This window comes from Bubalus bubalis, chromosome 18, assembly GCF_019923935.1.
Source record: "Bubalus bubalis isolate 160015118507 breed Murrah chromosome 18, NDDB_SH_1, whole genome shotgun sequence".
NCBI lineage: Eukaryota > Metazoa > Chordata > Mammalia > Artiodactyla > Bovidae > Bubalus > Bubalus bubalis.
In genome coordinates, this window is record NC_059174.1 from 37,870,866 (window position 1) to 37,887,255 (window position 16,390).

Below are 16,390 nucleotides of genomic sequence, written 5' to 3' on the forward strand. Positions count from 1 at the left end.
CCTGCGCCCCCTCCCCTTCTTCAGCCCTCTGTTGGTGCATTCATATTTCCTCTTCCAGTGAGGTCCAGACCTGCTTCTGGGACGTTCACACTTTTTCTGTGAACATAGGATGTGTGCATGTGAACATATGAGCCTCAAAGCTGTGTCATCCAGTAGGAACAGCTGGGCCGCTCTTGTTAGCATTGAGCAGAGTGCGGGACATTGACTTCTGCACTTCCTGAGTGTCCCATGGTATAATCAGGACAGGACAGAGGTCCAAGCAGGACCAGAGATAGTTACTGGGCACGGGCATCAAATAGAACAAGTGTGGTCAGAAAGGAGATGAGCAGCACAGAGCAGCCCCAAGGCTTTATTGTGGTTCTTGGGCCAGGCTCAGGGGACTGGAGGTGGGAATTGGGGTGAGGAGAAAGAGGGAAGGACAGGTGGTAACATGAGCCCATAAAATCCATGATGTCAATTTCCTCCTCCAGAAGGATACGGGGGGCGGATGCTGCCAGATTCTAGTTCTCTTTCTCCCATTAATTAGCTGTGTTACCTTGAGTCAACCACTCAAAACTTCTTGGAATTTTTTTTTTTTTTCCTGCTTTATGTGTACCCAATAGAAAAATTCCCTCTTCGCCTAAAATGAGTCATTTGAAATGAAGAAGGTGGCCTTTCTATACCAGGAGCATGTCAGTTCTCTAATTCTTAATAAAAAGGGTCCGTAGCTTTCCATGTGTTCTCACAGGGACCCCAAAGGATGTGAATATTGTGCTTGGATACAAGTCTTCTTCAAGATGCAGAAGTCTGGGTTCTGCTAACCCCATGGCCTCCGCTGGTTTGTGTACCATACTTTTATCCCTGTCGCGTCTGCTTCGTACTGACGCCTGGGCTTCCATGTTCTGGAATCAAAGTTCTGTATCGACACAAACACAGCCCAGAGTGTAATTTTGACCATCTGAGCTCTAAGCCAAATGATGTTGAGATGTTGAGAGAGAACTGGTCTGGACAAATTTATTTTTCCTTTTTTCCTAATCTTAAGGGAAAACGTAATTTCAGGTTCTCCTAATAGACTAGTTCTAAATACAAAAGCTTGAGTCATCTTTCTTGTGAAATAGCCACACAGCAGCTTTGGCGCTTCTATACTGACCTAAGATTCTGTGCAGGTAAGGTGACCATCCTGTAGGCCATCCCCTAAAGTGGGCGCTTGTCACTTTTTCCATGAAGGTCCAGATAATAAGATTTTAGGTTTTGCAGGCCACGTAATCTCTGTTGCAACTGTTGAACTCCATCCGGTGTTCAGAAAGCATCCATTGATGATGCACAAACCAACACAGTTTGTGGCTGTGTTCCACCAAGACCCTATTTGCAGAACCAGGCAGAAGGGTGCACTTGGCCTGTGGCCATAGCTTGCCAACCCCTGTTCCACATAGAGCAAACACTTTGGAGATAAGCGGCAAGAGGAACCTTGGATTATTGTGCCAGGAAGCCCAGTTTTACACTGGGAGGGTCGGATCCATCAGCATTTTCAGCACTCTGACATACCTAGGGGAGGCAGGAACAAGAGTCACCTTGCTCCCTGTCCTCATCAAGCTGCTGGGGGAAGGGCCCCCTGGGAAAACCGAGTCACTCCGGAAAGGGGTTGTGGGGCGGCCGGCAGGGCGGGCGGGCTCACGGCGGGACTGGGCTTGGTGCGGCTGACCAGGGCACGTCCCTCTCTCTCACCCTCGCAGCACCTGCAGCAGCACGAGAGCGGCGTGGAGGGCGAGAGCTGCTACTACCACTGCGTTCTGTGCAGCTACTCCACCAAGGCCAAGCTCAACCTCATCCAGCACGTGCGCTCCATGAAACACCAGCGCAGCGAGAGCCTGCGCAAGCTGCAGCGGCTGCAGAAGGGCCTCCCCGAGGAGGACGAGGACCTGGGGCAGATCTTCACCATCCGCAGGTGCCCCTCCACTGACCCCGGTGAGTGGTCTCGCGGGCACGGGTGGCTGCTGTGCTCTGGGCATAGGGGACGCGCAGGGACTGTCACTTTCCTCTTACTTTCAATTTTTTTAGAGGAACTTAGCACCGCTTTTCTTTGCACGTCACAAGCCACTGCCCGGTGAGCAAGTCGACAGACCGTGTGTTGTGTCCTCTCCCCAGGTGCGTCCGGCGTGCGTTCTAGATTCAGTCTTGGGTTCAGATCGACATAAAGAAAATGCTAAAGTATGTCTTGCTCAGAACTGAGATTGGGCAGTTTGTGGCCTAGAGTTTGGTCTGTAAGAATGAACTTCAGAGATGATCGAAGAGTGAGTGCTTATTAAAAACATCGTGACTGTATCCGAGTGCCCCGGCTATTCCCGGCTCAGAGCTGCCCCCTCCTTCACAGAGAGTGTGGGGACCTTGCCGCAGCCCTCGCCCCGTGTCTGCTTCCTGCCTGTCCTCTAGCCTGCAGTCCCTTCTCCTGTCTTCCCCATGTGACTTACTCCCGCGGGAACCTCGTACATTAGACTGTCCCCTCTCTCTCACTTTTTTTCAGCCTCCCAATCCCTTTCTCTCCACTTGGAAGCATAGGACAGTCACCTGTCTCTTTAAAAACCGTACAGCAAAAGCTCTCCCTTAATCCTGGGTTCTGCTGTCTGTCTACAACAGAATCTTCAGATTTTGAAAGAACAGTCTGTGTTAGTCCATCTCCAGTTCCCATCAGACTCTCAGAGCCTGTTTCCTCTCGTCATCAAACCGTGCTTGAGAAGGAGCTGTTGACCTTGCATGTACCCAGGCCAGTGGCTACGTGCTGGGCTGCTTGCTTGGTCTTTGAGGTTGCTGCCCAGTGTCTTCTGGAAGCGCCCTTGCCTGGCCGTGTTTCTGTCTTGTTCTTCGGCTGCTCCGGACCATCCTCCATGCCCCTCCCTGGCTCGTGGTCCTTGGTCTGCCCCACAGGCCAGCATCGCCAGGCACTAGGCCTGGCCCTTGGCTCCCAGCCTCTTGAAACTTTGCTCTCCTGCCTTTGGCACGTGCCCTTCAGGCGGCTCCCTAGGTTTCTCACTGGGGCCACCTCACAGGCCCAGGTTCACGACTTATCCTGCAGACAAACCCCTTTGCTCATTCCGATGGCGTGTTGCCGCACGACCTGGCCAGGCTGCAGACTCGGGCGGGCCTTTTGGCCTCTCTGTTGCCTGCAGCACCCTGTCAGCCATGGAGCTGTCATGACTGTGTGGGGTTTTAATCCTAATGTTATCAGATTGCACATTTTTACAGTTTTTAAAGGCAAAAAGTTATATAAACCTTACTGTGAAAAATGGCACGGCCCTCCCCAGTGCCATTCCCCAGAGCCCTGGCTTTCAAGTTTAATTGTTCCTTTTGTTATTCATGGCCATATTTCTTAACATGCCTCTACTATTGTTGTTTGAAATTTTTTTTTTTTTTTGGCTAAGTGTTAGACATTACCTGTCGGCTTTCTACACAGGAAGATAAGGATTTTACTAGTATGCCATTCTGCAGGCCCACACACTCATACCTACTCACACACACCCGATCCACAAACTCACATTCCCACCCCGCCCCCACTCTGTACACACCGTCTTGCACACAAGACTCGGTACCCAACACACCCCAGCCCCTCAATACACTCTGTCTTCCCCTCCGATCCGTCTTCCGTTATGATTAAATAATAATTTGGGGGCATATTAATATTCAGTATTTTCATTATTCTAACTCTATAAATATTAATCACAGCTGAGCCATGTAGAGTTTTATAATTTCATTTACCTTCTTGTACAACTTTTTGTTTTCTCTGGTTTTCTAGGTACCTATGATTAATTCATGGCTAGCCCTCTGCCAGAGTAGACGTTTTCTCTGCTCTGAAGGCTCTGATGTATCGCTTTATCTGTCAGCTTCGTTTCCTACTGGAGGCATCGCTCCAGAGCCCCCATGGACCTCTCTGCCCACAGCTTCTGTGTCCATCACCCAGCTGCTTCTCTTCCCCCTTGTTCTGTATGGGTGGAGCTCGATCCCCCAAATGATGGGATACACCAGAATTTGAGACCGTTTCCTCTCTGCTCGAGTAGGGTTATCACAGAGGAGGGGCCAGTCCTCCTAGCGGTCAGCCTGAATTGCCGCTTTGGGAAAGTCCTGCATGGGGATCAGGGTGATTTTTGTCACCCCCAGGTCACTGCAAGATGGACTGTGCCTTCCCGCGTGTATCATGTATGCCTCTTTTGTTTAAAGTTCATCATTCTCCACCTCTCGGGCTTGTGTTTCATGTCTGACCCCATGGTTCTGCCCTGGGATGGGACCCAGCACCCACAGACACACCAGGGCCCCAAGACTGGGACCATTGGGCCATCCAGCTGTGGGGGTCCCTGCTTCCCACGAGGGCATTTTGGCCTGTTTGTTCTGCCAGTCTCTTTATTCTGCTGTTAAATCATTTCACGGGGTTCTTCTTCCTCTACCAGTATACTCAGACCTATTTATTTCAGGGTTTAATTTTTTTTAAAACCAGCTTTGCATACGTCATTGTTTTAATCTTCCACTAAAAGCTGGTCCCTTTTGCCCCCTCAATTCTTTCTTTCACTCTGCTCAGAATTCCCTTTTTATTAATGAGGTGCCCCAAACTAAATAGTGTACAGCTGCCATTTCACCCGGGGTCTATGAGCTGGAACAAACAGTCCCCTGTTTTATAATGTAATACTTCTATTTATGCAGTCACTGTGGAATTGCGTTCTTACACCATTGCCTTCTGGGTTTCTCTCATTTAATGCGTATTAGTGTTTTTTTTCTTTTCCTCCCTCTCCGAAGTGTATGAGCAACTTTCATCTAGATGATAGACTTCCTTTCTGTATTTCAGAATCCTTTTGTATTGTCTTCGGCCTGGAGTCATGTTTTCACTCTCCACCCACCTCCCTCCCCACCCTGCACCGCCCTTCCACCCATACGCTCTAGTTAAGTGTATACTCTTTACTAATGACAAAGGCATAAATTACTAGGTAATGTTCGTATTGACATGAACAATAACTCAGTTCTGTTTTAGAAACTCCATCAAGAAAACTCATCTTAAAACATATCCTCCTCCCTTGCACTGGGAAGGGACTCTTATAAACTTCTTGGAAGAATGTCTTCAAGAGAAGGGCTGCAGGGACCTGGTAGAATTAAGACACTGAAAGTCATCATCGTCTGGTTTTGTAAACACAGACTTCATAAAACAGGTGTCCGTTGTTCTGCCATGCTCAGAGACACTGCATCACCTTTTACAGATGGAAGGTTCGTGGCTGCCCCACTTGGAGCAAGTCTGTGGGGATCATTTTCCAATCAGCATTTGCTCACTTTGCATCTCTGTGTCACGTTTTGGTAATTCTCACGTTATTTCAAGCCCTCCACCAGCAGAAAATATTTCGACCCCTTGAAGGCTCAGATGATGATCAACATTTTTAAGCACTGAAGTGTTTTTTAATTAAGATATGTATTTTTTATTTATTTTTATTAAGATAGTTAAGATACTTTATTCCCCGCCCCCCCACCTTAATAGACTACCATGTAGCGTAAATGTAACTGTTATACGCACTGGGAAACCACAGAGATCACGTTAACTCACTTTGTTGTCATACTCGATTTATCACAACATCTGTGAGGTGTGCTTGTAATTCCCACTTCTCTCCTCTGGAACATAAAGGTTGGGGCACTGATCCTCAGCTGGCAAGGTCGTCCGTGTGGTGTGAGGAGGCCTCAGGGCTGTCTTTGGGCACCTGTCGGGAGCCCTGCGTTCTGACTCTAAGCCGCGTGTAAACAGTGGTGCTGTCTAGGGTTTTCCTTCCTGCATTCTGTCATCACCTGGTTAAAAGACGGTGTTCTCTCTCCTTTCCGTTCCTCCTGTCTTGTCCGCACACCAGAGAGATTTATACAAAAGCCACCGAAAATAACGTCCTTCCCTTCCGTGAGCCCAGGGCCTCAGAGCTCCTGTCACCTTCTGCAGTGGCGGGGCTTCTCTTGCCGAGGCTGATGGAGTGGACTCTCCTGTGGCTTCTCGCCTGGGGGTGACAGAAATGCCACTTCTTCAAACCTTACTTGTTAGTTTAGTCTCACATGGAAGTGCAGAGAAGGAGAAATGGTGGAAGTCTCCTCTGCCTTCAGAATTTTGTAGCAGTGGCCAAGATACATACCCACCACTGGCTGCCTAAGTCCCTCGAGAGCCCTCCTGACCAGCCTTAAAGTATCGAGGTCCTGCCCTGCTGCACCAAAGGGCTGAGTCTTGGTTGCTGACCACATGCTAATACCTAGTCCACCCTCCCCGACACAGTCCTGCTTGTGGTCAAGCGTCACCCTTACTTACATCAGTGAGTCCCATAGTGTATTGTTTTTTTTTTTTTTTTACCAAGTGCAATGGTCTTTGTGGTTATGCTTGCCGCCCTCACCTCTGTGCTAGAAACACATACACACACACACGGCCTTCCCATTTAAAAAAGAATGTCTTGGAAATGTACATCTCACAGAAGAGAAGGTAACCACACTACCAAGGTTCGTGCCTTCCCAACAGTTTTTGTGTGTGACCTCGTCTTTTGATTTTGGCTTGAATGTATTTTCTGCAGGACCAAGTATTCTCTCGATGGTTTTGGGATTTGGCCTTCCTGTTTCACTCCCACTCCTTCCCACATGCACACAGATAAAGGCAGACAAAGCTCGTTGCTGCCGCGGCACCTGGGTCATATCTCCCAGTGGCTGGCTTTGGCTCTTTGCCTCCCCTTAGTTAACCAGAAGCCCTTGGAAGATGGAACGCACCCGTAGGTGGATCATGTGTAGGATCAGCTTCCCTGTTTGCTTATTAAAAAGGCATTTCTGGCTCCCAGGTGAAACTGTGGTTAATTTCGCTCTATCAGTGCCCTGAGCTTCCAGAAGACAAGAGCCACTTTGTGTTTCTGCCCTCAGCCTTCCTCTGTTTTCCTCCTCCTGTTTCTCTTACCCTGCCCTTAACCACTTCTCACATGGGGATGTAGCCCTCCAAACGTTGCACAGAAGTAATGACATGACTCTTCATCGAGCACCTACTCTGGGCAAGACTTTGAGCTGGGGGCACGGCTGATGCCGTCTCTCAGCTCTTGGTATGGATACGTTGTTCTAGACACCGACTTGTGCGTTCAGGGCAACTGAACGATGGCTCAGCTTACAGATGGCGCGCTCATTCAGAATTGAGGGGAGTATTTTGCTTGGAGCAGAAGACGGCAGCCTCCTTCACTGACACATCTTTAGCGCTCAAGGTAGTGAATTCCTGGGGTCAGGGAGCTGGCCAAGTGACAATGTGGTTTAGACGACAGCCTTTACTGAGACACTCACCGGCTTCACTTGATGGATGATTTTTTTGAAGCAAGTTCCGAGGAGTTCTACTTGTACAATTTAAGAGAATAAGAAAATGCAGTGTTTTCCAGTTCGTCATTTGTTTTTGTTTTGATTTTTCAAAACTGGCATAAAGCTGCCCTCGGAGTATTAAGAGCATTGTTTTCTTTTTGTTTGTTTTGGTTTTTTTGTAAATAGCTAAATTATATGCAATTTCAGTACAGTTTTTCTTTTAACACTAAAATAGGTTGTGACCAGTTCTGCAGTTCTAAAGTATTGTTTTTGTAAAACCACCAGAGTTTTTTCTCTCTCCTTTTTCCTTTTGATTGTATGTCTTGTCCATGAGGCTTGGGGAAGCATAGGGATAAAGTAATTCTGGCCAGAAAAGTTAAATGTGTAAAGGGCATCTGAACAAATTGGGGTGACTGAAAATTTGAGCACTCATGAAGGAATAGAGAAAACATGACTTCATCTGTTTTAAATCCATTTCCTGATGAGGGACTACTGGGATGAGAATTATGAATTTCAGGGTGCTTTTTTAGAAAGCTGCTTTTCAATGCAAGGCTAAAGAGACTTCATTATATAGTGACATGAAGAGAGAATATAATATTGTTGAATGAAAAATGGAGTTTGCTGAATGATGTATACTTTGATTCTGTTCCTTTTTTTTTTTTTTCTAAAGCTTTTAAAATAGCCATTCAAAGCAAAATTTGTAATTGGCGTTTCTGACTACTTCATGGGTGGGATCTGTTTGTATGGAATCTAATAGAGTGCCAGCCGCATGGCAAGAGCTCAAATAGTGGCTGAGCTCGTTGACGGAGATACTAGCAAAATTACTCACAGGAGACCAAGGGGTGAATCTTGTTGTCTTTTGTTCATGGAGACAGTTTTCCTTTTGTCAGTGTAAAGCACATGTAGTTTGATTACCGTCTGATTTGCTTGCATTTTGCATCCACATGAAGAGGACAGGAGTACTTCTTAGGGTGTCTACAGTCTTGTTTTTTTGTTGGAACAGAGTTCCTGATTTGCCTTAATTAGTCCTCTAACAATCTACAAAGGTCAGCGCCAATTGCCTGTTCATTTACATTTGTAAGTGTGATGGCTTCTGATTACATATTCCTTGTCTTAGTCCTTCCTCTGCTGCTGCTGCTGCTAAGTTGCTTCAGTCGTGTCCAACTCTGTGCGACCCCATAGACGGCAGCCCAGTAGGCTCCCTCTTCCCTGGGATTCTCCAGGCAAGAACACTGGAGTGGGTTGCCATTTCCTTCTCCAGTGCATGAAAGTGAAAAGTGAAAGTGAAGTCACTCAGTTGTGTCAGACTCTTAGCGACCTCATGGACTGCAGCCTACCAGGCTCCTCTGTCCATGGGATTTTCCAGGCAAGAGTACTGGAGTGGGGTGCCATCACCTTCTCTAAGTCCTTCTTCTAAGTATATGCCAGTATGTCTACTCCTCCTCTCACACGTGTGTGTGCACATCTGTGCGTGCATATGCGTGCACAAACGCATGTACGCACGCACACACACACAGCCCCCTCCCCCCGACCAGTGTGGAAGCTAAGGCTCCATCTCTTCATACAAGACAGCTTTGTAGTGATAGCACCGCCTTCCCTGCAGCGTCCGAGTCTGTTATAAAGAAGCATCTTGGAGAGGCTGTTGCTTCTAAGTTAGGAATGTCCTGAAGCCAGAGTCAGGGCAATTACATGGATACCAGGAAGACCTCTGAGAGCCATTATCCAGGAGGTTTTTTGACTGGAGTCATTGTTGTTGTTCAGTCGCTAAGTTGTGTCTGACTCTTTGCAGCCTCATGGACTGCAGCATGCCAGGCTTCCCCATCCTTCACTATCTTCCTAAGTTTGCTCAAACTCGTGTCCATCACGTCGGTGGTGCCATCCACCCATCTCATCCTTTGTCGCCTCCTTCTGCTCTTGCCCTCAATCTTTCCCAGCATCAGGGTCTTTTCCAGTGAGTCAGCCCTTCGCATCAAGTGGCCAAAATATTGGAGCTTCAGCTTTAGCATCACTCCTTCCAATGAAAATTCCCACCAAGCTTGTTTCCTCTCTGTCTTCTCCAGAAGAGATAAGCGTATGCACCAAGACATTCCACCTTTTAGAAATGATCTGAGATCTGGCTGCAGTAGCCTGAGTTACAGTGATTATCATTCATTTGCCCATTCGTCTTCTGGATCCACCATTTAGTAGTTGCTTTATTTTTATGGGAGGTTCAAAGCTGTCAGGGTTTTGGGTTTAATTTCAGTGTTTGACACTGGAGTGTATGTTCCCCTATATAATATATTGGGCTGTATGTGTGACTGTACATTGCCTGTCCTCCTCGTCTGGGCACTCGAGCTGTCTTGCATGCTGTCCCCTTGGTAGGTAGTGGGGGGGTCCCTCATGGCCACCCCACACTGCCCACTCTGAGAGGTGCCAACACTGTGGCTGCTCCCTTCCAGAGGGGGTGATACTGAGTGGCCCAGGAAAATGTAGATGAACGTAAAGAGGAGAGACCGTGAGTCCTTTTGGAGGGGGGTGGGTATTGAGGGTGAGCATTAGGGGTCTCCTGTTTAGGGCTGTAAGCATGCCAGAGAGCTCAGAAACATAGGGATCCCATGGCAGACAGAGAATGTCATGTCCCACCAGTTGCTATGTCAGGGGAACACTTATGGGGGGTCCCTTTGAAAGAGGGGATCCAAGGAGCTTGAATGAGGGAAACTTGTTCCTCAGGTGAGCATGGGAGCTAGCCAGCGAGTTGGGGTCGGGGCTCTGTACCTGGGTGGGTTGGGGATGGTGGTCATCACCCACTGCCCCCTGTCTTGTGGGCACGTCTTCATTCTAGCCTCTTCACTTCACACCATCCCGTGCTGCTCAAATGTAATTTTTCAAGAGAAACAATGATTTTAACTTCATACGCCTTCAGACATGCCCAAAGAATCCGTTTCTTGGGCCACTTACGCTCTATATTAATAAACTTGCTCCTGACCTTGGTAGGGGGTCCGGGAGGAAAGTGGAGCATGCATTGGTCTCTCTGCTCACAGAAATAGCTCAAAGCCTTCTCCTCAGAGTCACGGATGTTAAGGAACCCCCTTCAAACTGTGACCCAATTAGGAGAATTATAGTCCTGCATGATTTTTTTCTTCCCCAAACGCTGACTAGCAGTGGGAAGTTTTCTGACCGCCCACATCGGAGTAGGCGCGGTCCAGAGCCTCCTGCTTCTGGGGTTTCTCGACCCTCTGAGAGTGACAAGGGAGCGTCTCCAGGTTCTCGGCCTGTTCCGCGCGACAGCCACGAGCCCCCTGTGGCTATTTAAGTTTAAATTAATTAAAGTTGAATAAAGATTTACAATCCAGTCTCTCTGTCATACCAGCCAGATTTCAAGTGCTTCTTAGTCACGTGTGGTTCACGGCTGCCTTGGGGGAGAGACCAGATTGCTCCGAGCGGTTCGGGAGTTTCTAATGGACAGTGCTGGCCGGCCACGGGGCGCGCAATACGCTTGCCCTGGCGCTGGTTCCTCACTGGGATCCCGCTGGCCCAGCCTGGATTTGGGCCGCACTTTCCATAAAACACTTTGACTTCCATTTTAAAGAAACGGATGTGGTGCCCACGCGCCTCCTGCTTTCTGTCGGGCTGAGTAAGGTGTGTTCTTTCGCGCCTTCCCGTCTGTTTCTGCTATTTGCCACTTCCCCCCACCTCGGTTTTTCTCCATATGAGAGAAGCACGTTTTCAAATAGGCATTTACTTTTGGTTTTGCCACTTAAGCCTAATCCATTAGCAGTTTTGAGGGAGTTGGAAAGGACTTGGTCAAGATGTAGCCTTCAGAGTGGATGTTAAAGGGCTTTTTATAGTTTTACACTTCCAAACTATCTTGAGACCTTTTGTGTGTTTGTTAATGAAAAAAGAGCTATTTATCACTTTTAAAAGATACTTGACTTCTGCTCTAATCAGAATATTAGAGGTTGGATAGTATGTGATTTTTCTTGGAACAAGCCTGTCTGTTGTCTTCACTCAGCTTTATCCAGATCTGTCGTCATCTCATGAAGACAGAAAAAGAATCTACGTGCTTCCTCTCACCATTTTGCTCGATTTAAAGTCCTCTGCCTGGGACAGGCTTTTCCCTTTTAGACTGCCTTAGTTTGCTTAGAGCTGCCCTAATGAAAAGCCATAGGCCAAGTGCCTTAAACATCCCAAGTTCACTTTCCCGCAGTTCTAGAGGCTGGAAGTCCCAGATCAAGGCGTTGGGAGGTTCCATTTCTCCTGAGGCTGCTCTCCTTGGCGTACAGAGGGCTGTCTTCTCCTCTTCTCACAGCCTTCACTCTGCTCTCAGACCTGCCTGTCTCTCTCTCTCTGTGTCGTAATCCCCTCTTATAAGGATGCCAGCCAGGGTGCCCTAATCCAGTCTAACACTCATCTTTAACTTAATCACCATCTTAAAGGCCCTTTCTCCAGATACAGCCACATCTGAGGTTCTGTGGGCTTAGAGCTTCAACGTATGAATCTGGGGAACACATTTTAGGCCGTGACCACCCACTTCCTGACATCTGAGTTCAGTGTCTTGTTCCTTTTTGGACGTGGAAGGAGGACAGGAGGCAGAGGCGGAGGGTGACGGGGCTACCCCAGACCTTCCTGCCGCGGAGTCGGTGCCTGCTGGTCCCTCCGCAGCTTCCTGCTCCCAGATCTCGGTTCTAGGTGTGGGCCGTGGTCTGTGAAGAAGCAGAGCAAGCTCCCTGGCAGGGGGCTCTGTAGGAAGTGCCCCCTGCTTAGGTCAGAAAAGAGGTCAGAGCACTGTGCCCGCTGAGCTCATCAGATGGGGAGCAGCGCTCTGCCTGGCCTGTCCTAACACAGCCTCTGTCCAGACCTGCCACTGATGAGTCCCAAGGGCACAGCCAGCCCATGGAGGGACATTCTCGCGCCTGTGAAACTTGGCGACCTACGCCTCAGGACAGCTTGCCCCTCTGTATGCCAAGGAGAGTGGCCTCAGGAGAAACGAAACCTGCCAACGCCTTGATCTTGGACTTCCAGCCTCTAGAACTGCGGGAAAGTGAACTTGGGTTGTTTAAGGCACTCGGCCTATGGCTTTCCATTATGACAGCTCTCCAGGACGCCTTCGCGTGTGAGGCTCAAGTGCGAGGATTTACACGAGGAGCCTCTCCTCTGTTACCCACTGGCACTTTTAAGAATAAGCACATTTTTTTGTGCTTGTGGATTTGTGGATGGTGTTTAGTGGTCTCGTTTTTTGTTTGTTTGGGGGTGATTTTTTTGCTCTGGTTAGAGTAAATGCCACTCCCCTTGTCACCTTCTGTGACCTGCTTTGGTAGAGAATTCCATACCGTGTCTATTGGTTGGGCTTCCGTCTAGAGGATCCCAGTTACCACAAGTACTGAAGGATTCTGACTCCCTGGTTTTCCTGTGTGTGTGTTGAGTCCTCCAGACCTGACACTGTAGAAGGGCCCTGGTGCGTAAGCCTTCACCCTTCTCATTTAGGGCCCACCCCTCATGTGTATCCCTAGGGCAGGTCTGTCTTCACCCCCAACCCTCATCTTTCTCAAATGCAAGCCCAGGACACAGGCTTCTCAGCTGACCTCCCAAAGGGCCTTCCTCTGCGAGAGTGTAAAGCAAGGGCATGTTCATGGCTTCTCAGCCATCACAGGTCTCAAGTCTCCAGGTTCCCAGACTGTGTGCTTGTTGTAACACGTGGCTGCCATACTAGACGCTGCAGACGGAGGGCATGTCTCTCGCTGCAGAAGTCCTCCTGCGCTCTGCTGCTCTCTGTCAAGACTCTTCCTGTAGTGTCTTGCCTTCTTGCTGGGGGCTGACAAGCTCACCCAAGAGACCAGCAGCACTTTGCCCCAGGGACAGGGTTCTTCATGTCCAGAAAGGACTATGACTCACTGCCCGATCCTCTCTGGGTAGACACCAGGAAACCTATAAGGCAGGGCAAGAAGGGGCAGTGGTCATTTGTGACTCTTCAGCCCATCAAGTGCAAACCTCAGTCTTCTCTGAGAATTGGCAGTGATTTAAGTGGTTTTCCTAATATTCAAAAAACCCTTTTATGATTTTCCTGTTCAAGTCAATTCCAGGGGCACTGGAAACCCCACAGTGTGGAAGGGCAGCCCTGCTCTGGGGGCCGGGCTTGGGGGTCTGTGCTGGAGTGACTCCTGGCCTTGTGAGACACTCAGGATGAGGGTGCGTCCACCCCAAAGTTTTCATGCTAATTCTGTAGTAGATATGAGTCTTGAATTGTTAACAAAACTTTCAAAAAATTCAAAACTGTGTAGGCACTTAAATTCAGAGCAAAATAAAAATTGGGGCTGATTTTGGAGTTCAGAAGGGAGAGCAAGGCTCAGGAGGGGGGCACGTGCTGAAGAGTTTGCAAATGAAGAGGCAGAGATGAGGCACTAGTTGGGGAAGGATGTACTTGACTTTCCCTGCCTCTTTTAGACAAGAACCACGGCTGGGGAAAGAGTGACTGGTTTGAGTCCAGGCGTGGAGTTCTTTAGCCCTGCAGACATGGAGTGTCCTGAGTGTGGCCCATGGCGCTCTGGGCTCTGGGAAAGCTGCCAGCAGGGAGTGAGCACAAAGTCTGGACTTTTCCCTCCAGTGAGGGGGAGACAGACACCAGATAAACAAAGAGAGGATGTCAGGTGTGCAAGGTGCTATAAATACAGAGCCAGGCAGGGCAGGGCGAGATGGGTCAGTCGTCTTACATAAGGTGCTCTGAGAAGTCTCCCTGGGGAGGTGACATTGGAGCTGAGCAGAGCGGCCCTGGCAGAGGACCCAGCGGGTGCACAGCCCCTCAGCCAGTTGGAGGGGCAGTGGGAAGGTTGGCAGGGGGGGCTGCGTGCGCTGGCAGGCTGCAGGGGAAGGGGGATCAGATTTTGCTCCCATCAGGATGGGAAGGTTGAAGCAGGGGAGTGACAGTGTGACTTCTTCCACTGTTGCAGCTTCCATGACAACTTGACCTGCACGACCCCTGTCGCACAGGGGTGACTGGTCTCCCTCCCCATCGCCCCCAGGAAAAGGAGCCCCTTGGGCAGGGATGGGAGGGCCACCGCAGGGTGCAGTGTGGGCAGGGTCCTTGCGAAGGGGGATGACTACAAGGAGAACAGACTGTGTTGACCTTGCACTGCTTAGAAGCCACTTTCTGGGATCAGTGGCATTCTTTGGAGCTCTCTGGTTTAGCCCAGGGGTCAATGGTTTTCTCATAAAACAAAATCTGTTTCTGGTGACTCATGACACAAGTGCGAAGTGCAGGACAGACTTGCATCCTTTAGACTTGAGGATGCGTTGTCTCTGCTACAGCGTAAACAACTGAGATGAAAAAGGGGAAGCTGGCTCTGCTGGGGGTGTGTGTCAGGCTGACTGTAGCGGAGTAAGAACCTTTCTCCTCCTCCTCCCCTCCACCTGCCAATGGGCGATCCCACATTCCACGCAGAGCCTTGGTATGTCAGAGGACGATGCGGTTTTCCCGGACTGGAATTCCGTTCCACTACATAGTATCATAATCCAGAAAGTGCTCGGTTCCCAGGCACCTGTGTTCTCTTGGCATCCCAGATGCTGCGTGTCAGAGGTCATTATCCCGCTCTGGGAGGGCTGAAAACCTCACCCTGACTTGTGTGTCTGGCCAGCCTTTGACAGACAGGCCTGGTCTATTTCTGCACCCATTTTCCCCTCCATAGGCATGTGCCCAGACCCCAGGCAGATCTGAAGACGTCCTTAGAACACATAAGACCAGGGAGATTTGTGCCCCACTGGTCTGTTTTCTCTGGGCTTTGCTGTAATCAGGAATGCAGACTGGGGTGTGTGTGTACTTCCAGTAGATGGTGTGCAGGCACACAGCCTTCCTTCCCTTCCATGAGTCAGAATTACATGGCTAATTGGGAAATGGTGCTTCTTTTTCAATAAAAAGGAGCCATGCCTCCCCCCTCAGGGTCCTAGTCTTTCTGGGATTGTCAGGCTCGCGTGGAAAGGCCCCTGGAGGGAAGGACGTCCGTTATATATATCACGGGATATTTGGAAAGAATGTTTCAGCCACACCTGGCTGCCGTGTGTGAGGACAAATGTAATTTATTTTAAAAATTTGGCCACAGGCAGCCTTTTCTGTCTGTTTCTTTGGGGCGGGGGAGTGAGCAGGGGATTGAAGAGAGGCAACAAAGTGATGGTTTGCATTTGTTTTCTTCCAGATTTGACTAGCCAGCAGAAGAGAGATTATCTCTAACGGATATGAAAGGTTTAATCATTTTAATTTTGTTTTTATTAAAGTTTATCATAACTTTTCCCCCCAATGTGCCCTGGTAGAACAGAAGGGAGAGAAGAGGAGGTAATATAAATACACACAAACCCCCAAGCACTTGGTTAATAAACTCTCTCAGGGGCGGGCCCGTGTGGGGAGGAAGTGGCTGGCTGGCTGGGGACAAGTGCTGACCCGGGCATGCCGTGACAACCCTGGAAACGTGGTCGGCATCTCCTAAGCGTCCCGGCCCCTCTCCAGCAGATACTTGCCACGGGGAGCTCACGGCTTTCATTAAGCAGAGAGAGGAAGCTTAACTCTTGTCTTATTCTATCATGATCCTCAAGTGGACTGGATCCCCAAGCCATTTCTAGCTATAAAGAAGCCTGAATTTGTAGAGAATATTAGAATTCGTTTCCATTAGATTCTTCTGCCCCTTATCATAACAATGAAAATATGTGAACCTGGATATCCTGAAGACTTACTTTAGGTCAGAATCCCTCAGATCTTGTCTGTGTGTGTTTTATGGAACAGCAAAGTTGGGCTAAAAATAGTCTTTCATTTTGGGGTAGGAAAACTGTCCTATACATGACGGTGAAACAGAGCAGCTAGGATCCTAGATGAACAGGGCTGTTGGCTCGTTTTCCGTTCAGGGCAGTAAAAATAAGCTTATGTCAGACTCAGTTGTCCCAAATCACCTGGGTGTGGACTGGAGTCCCTGTGACCTCAGTGCTGCCTTCCCTCTCCTCCACGGCTGGAAAACCCCATGGAGGCAGGGGTGTCTGGAATCCCAGCACCTAGACCAGGCGGGATGGTGCACGGCCTGAGAACGAGGAAATGGTGTTCATGCCTGTGTTCATGAGGCTGGAAATCGTTTCTGCACAC

The 16,390-nt window shown here is 49.1% G+C and overlaps 1 protein-coding gene across 6 annotated transcripts in view; it reads left to right on the forward strand.

The window, feature by feature from the left end:
• The window catches only part of ZFHX3 (zinc finger homeobox 3), a 288,156-nt gene that overhangs the window by 181,611 nt on the left and 90,155 nt on the right, over positions 1 to 16,390 (forward strand). For all 6 annotated transcript variants that reach the window (XM_044932121.2, XM_044932123.2, XM_044932120.2 and 3 more), the window contains one exon: positions 1,713 to 1,944. In XM_044932121.2, the coding sequence (XP_044788056.2) occupies positions 1,713 to 1,944 (232 nt within the window). The remainder of the gene's footprint in view (positions 1 to 1,712; positions 1,945 to 16,390) is intronic.